The sequence below is a fragment of the Triticum dicoccoides genome, chromosome 2B (assembly GCF_002162155.2).
Source record: "Triticum dicoccoides isolate Atlit2015 ecotype Zavitan chromosome 2B, WEW_v2.0, whole genome shotgun sequence".
NCBI classification, from domain to species: domain Eukaryota; kingdom Viridiplantae; phylum Streptophyta; class Magnoliopsida; order Poales; family Poaceae; genus Triticum; species Triticum dicoccoides.
The window spans coordinates 555,085,324-555,089,179 of NC_041383.1; the positions used below are offsets into that span (position 1 = coordinate 555,085,324).

Genomic DNA, 3,856 nt, shown 5'->3' on the forward strand with positions numbered 1-3,856 from the left:
CACCAATTCTAAAATGCAGGCCCCAAGCACGGCTCAGATGGATATGATAGTACGGCGTACGGGGCCTCCTCATCAAGTGCAGCGGAAGATATCTTTTAGCATTCACAAAACATGCTTTGCTGAGAATCAACCTTGTGATGATCTTGATAGGGCAACGCCTGATGCCGACAATAGATGTTCCGACGAGAAGAATTGGAAGGGCAAGCAAAATCTACTAGTGATGGCATGCGTAAAAGGATGATGCCCCGTACGTATTAGTCGAAAATTTCTCTTTTCTGGGTTAGAAACCAAAGCTTGCGTACACTCTAGTGCTCCAGTTAAGATTGATCGAGAGCTACAGTGTACTGTGATGAGTACCCATCATCATCAGTTAGGTGTAACCATTCCTTCTGAATACTACTGTAGCAGTATCTCTTTTCTTCTGCTGAGTGAGCACACAGTGCGGCTCAAGTCACGGCGAGCTGAGCAGAGCAACGCAGAGCAGGCTGGCGGTCAGATGATCGGCGGCGGCGGCGTCTCCCAGACGTCGAACACGTTCTCCTCGTTGTGCAGGGCGAAGAGGCGGTCGCCTCCGATGGAGAAGTCGCAGATGGCGCCGCCGTAGCTCCGCCTCAGCGTCGACGTCAGCACGTGCTCGGGCCCGCTGAACACGGAGATGCTGTCGTTCATCGACGAGAAGAGCTGCCCGCCGTGCGTCGCCAGCTTCGGGTAGCAGCTCTCCTCGCCGGGCGCCTTCCGGTTCATCAGCTTGCTCCGGGAGCTCCACCGCACGGCGCCGGGGTTGCTCCTCAGGTCCAGGAACCCGAGGTCGTCGTACTGGTTGATCACGCACACGGACCGCTCGTCCTCCATGGCGATGGCGTGGAGCACGCGCTTCTCCTCGAGCGACGCGGCCGTGCCGGCGTCGGACCACGACCAGGCCACGCTCTTGTCCCGGAAATCCAGGAGGCCGATGGAACAGTTGTCCGTCTTGGGGAACAGCGTGGCCACCATGAGCGCGTTGGTGGCGTCCAGCCACTGGAGCCTGTCGGCGTCGCCCAGGGCGCAGCCGGGTGGCTCGTAAAAGAAGTCGGCCTGCTCGCCGGTGGCGCTGTCCCAGACGCCGATGCCGTACTCATTGAGTCGGCCCTTGCAGCTGGCGAAGATCCTCGAGTCCCTGTCGAAGGCCAGCGCGCCGGCGGTGAAGGACTTGGCCTGGCGGTCGTGCTGGACGCGGAATCGGTGGCGGAGGTCCCCGGAGACGGCGGAGAAGGCGGCCATCCCGCCGTCGCACTTGCCGAGCCGCTCGCGCGCGGCGATGAGGAGCGTGGACGCGTCGAGGTAGGCGACGTCGTTGACCTGCGAGTGGTCGAGCGAGACGGGGCGGCGCTCGTCGAGCATCCAGTTGTAGACGTGCACGGCGCCCCCGTGCGCGACGCAGCAGCCGCCGTCGGGCGCGGCGCGGACGGCCGTGCCATCCCCGGGGGCGCGGCCGGGCACGGAGGACGCGAGGCGCAGGCGGTCGCCGTCGAAGGTCCCCCAGCGCGCGGCGCGGACGTGGTCGAGGAGGCCGTAGTAGAGCGCCTCCCGGTAGAGCAGCTTCTCCGGGAGGTGCGGCGGGACGTGGAGGCTGCCCGTGCGGAGCAGGTCGAGCAGCACCGCGAAGCACGCCGGGTTGCGGTCGATGAAGTACTCGGCGGCCGCGTCCTCCCCGCCGGCGGATGCGCAGGGCACGTTCCAGGAGGCGTCGAGCAGCGCGCCGAGCATGGAGTCGCGGCCGGCGTTGGCGAGCGTGGTGGTGGTGGTCTCGAACGCCTGCCCGCCCACGTTGAAGCGCACGCGGCCGCCTGCTCCCGGCCTCGCCGCCATCGAGCCGATAGACCGACCGACCGGCCGGCCGATCATCGCGCCATTCGCTCTCCCCCAATCAACCTCGATCGGATCGATCCCGCCGGCGAGAGGAGAATCGGGTGGGGAATCGTGTCGCGGGGTTGCGGGGTTGGGTGGGGAGCGGATTGGGAGACTAGTGCGTAGGCTACGCAGCTTTGATTCGCTGCTGTTGTTTTTTGTTGTGGCGGCCTGGCGGGACGGACGGAGGGGAGGGGGCAAGAGAAGGTGCTGCTTGCTTGGGCGTGACGACTGACGGCGGCGTTCTAACGGATGACAAGTCACAAGTCTCCGCTTCTCCCCGGAGTGGAATTTTTCGCTCCTGCCTGAATCTAGTGCGATCGTGCATTACATGTCTGTCATGTCCAACGCATAACATTTTCATCAATCAAAAAGGAAAAATAAACTGTGGAGAAACTTGTAGTCAATGTACTGTATTGATAAATGATAATCTAAGCAAGAGGATGTGAGGAGAAGTCGCCGCGCAGTCGTGGGTTCGAGGCAACGCCACCACGTAATCGGCCCGACCTGAGCTGAGCAGCCGTTAGGCTTAGACCGGCGCACGTTGGGACGGTACAACACCACCACGTGCTGGGCTCGACCCGAGCACCAGTAGGCGCAACTGCCGAAACGTTGGCGAGTACCGACCTGACATGGGCGAGCATCTCCAACTCTGCTGGGAGAATTCAGCAGGACGACTCTGCCAAATCCAATCATCGCAATCGCACGGCCGGCGCGGAATCTTCCTGCCTGCCTCTGCTTTTTTGCTTACTTTCTGTTGGCCTATTTCCCCTCCATTCCTGCTCCTGTCGGGATCGTGGCCGGGAAGTGGCACGGCGACTCGGCGGCCTACACTGCATGTTTGCTTTCCCCTCTGCGGTCGTTGGGACTTTTTCTAAAGAGTTAATTACATCTGTAGTACAAAAACTTGCAGCGAACTAACAGAATCATACAAAAACTAGAAAACCCCAGAAAAATGGTACACTAACTTATCTAACAGCACTTTTTAACACAATTTCCGTTAAAACTAACGTTGCACAGTCTGCCGCTGTTAACTGCGTGCACGTCGCCTCACGCTCTCCCTCTGACTATGTAGGTCCCACTTGTCAGTTGAACAGTGAAAATAAGAAAAAATTGAAAAGCAGGGCTGCCGTGATTCAAGCCACAGACCTAGCCTTGCGTGTCTGCGCTTGCTGCCACTACACCACCGAACCCCCATACCACTACGGTCTTTACGTTGAAGTTCAGGCAGAATATTTATATAGTCTTGCTTACAGACATGTGCTGCCTGTTCGACGAACTAGTTAAGCGATGTAAAGAGGTTTTTCGTAAAAACGTTAACATCATGGCCTTTCGCCAATAAACTATAGACTGCTGCTTATTAGTTTAATTTACATTTTAACATCATGGTGCATATACTCTATCCTTTTCCATTTGTTTATGTGACAGAGCGTCCGTTTCGGACAAAACCTTGTAGCCTTTCGACGTTCTCACAAAACTAGCTTTAATAGTTTAGACACACATGTCGGTTGTCATATGCTTCAACGTGCATGTTTAAATACTTGAATACATCTGCTAACAACATCTATCTGCAATGCAGTTTGATTGGATAACTTGAGTACATTTTTTAGTCTGTTTTCACCCCAAATCCAGCTATTGTTTTTAGAAACTGGATTTTTTAAAACCTACTAAAATAGAAAAATATACTTTAGGAATTTTTTTAGTATATGTTCTATAAAAAAGGTTCGGTATGTATATTAAGAAAATCACTGTATATCAGAAGCGCGGGGCGATGGAAAATGTCTCTCGCTCCTCCTCCTCCTCCTTGGGACCTATGACGACGAGGCGATTCATCCCTCTCCGCCCTCCTGCCTTCCCACCCACCTGCATTACTGCGCCTTCCCTAAGCCCTTCCAATTCATCCATCGAGCCTCATGGTGGACACTCGTCGTCGCAAAGTTAGGACCCCCTAGCTAAACCCGACGACGAG

General features: G+C 56.3%; 1 protein-coding gene across 1 annotated transcript; it reads right to left on the reverse strand.

The window, feature by feature from the left end:
• Nucleotides 1-254: 254 nt before the first annotated feature.
• On the reverse strand, nt 255-2,116 carry LOC119364810 (BTB/POZ domain-containing protein At2g24240-like). Its single transcript, XM_037630344.1, has one exon. It carries the CDS (start codon nt 1,882-1,884, stop codon nt 493-495), a length of 1,392 nt encoding a protein of 463 aa, XP_037486241.1. The 5' UTR covers nt 1,885-2,116; the 3' UTR covers nt 255-492.
• Nucleotides 2,117-3,856: the final 1,740 nt, after the last annotated feature.

Coding starts and splice junctions, on each gene's coding strand:
- LOC119364810 (XM_037630344.1), bottom strand. CDS start 1,884: ATGATCGGCCGGCCGGTCGGTCGGTCTATCGGCTCGATGGCGGCGAGG.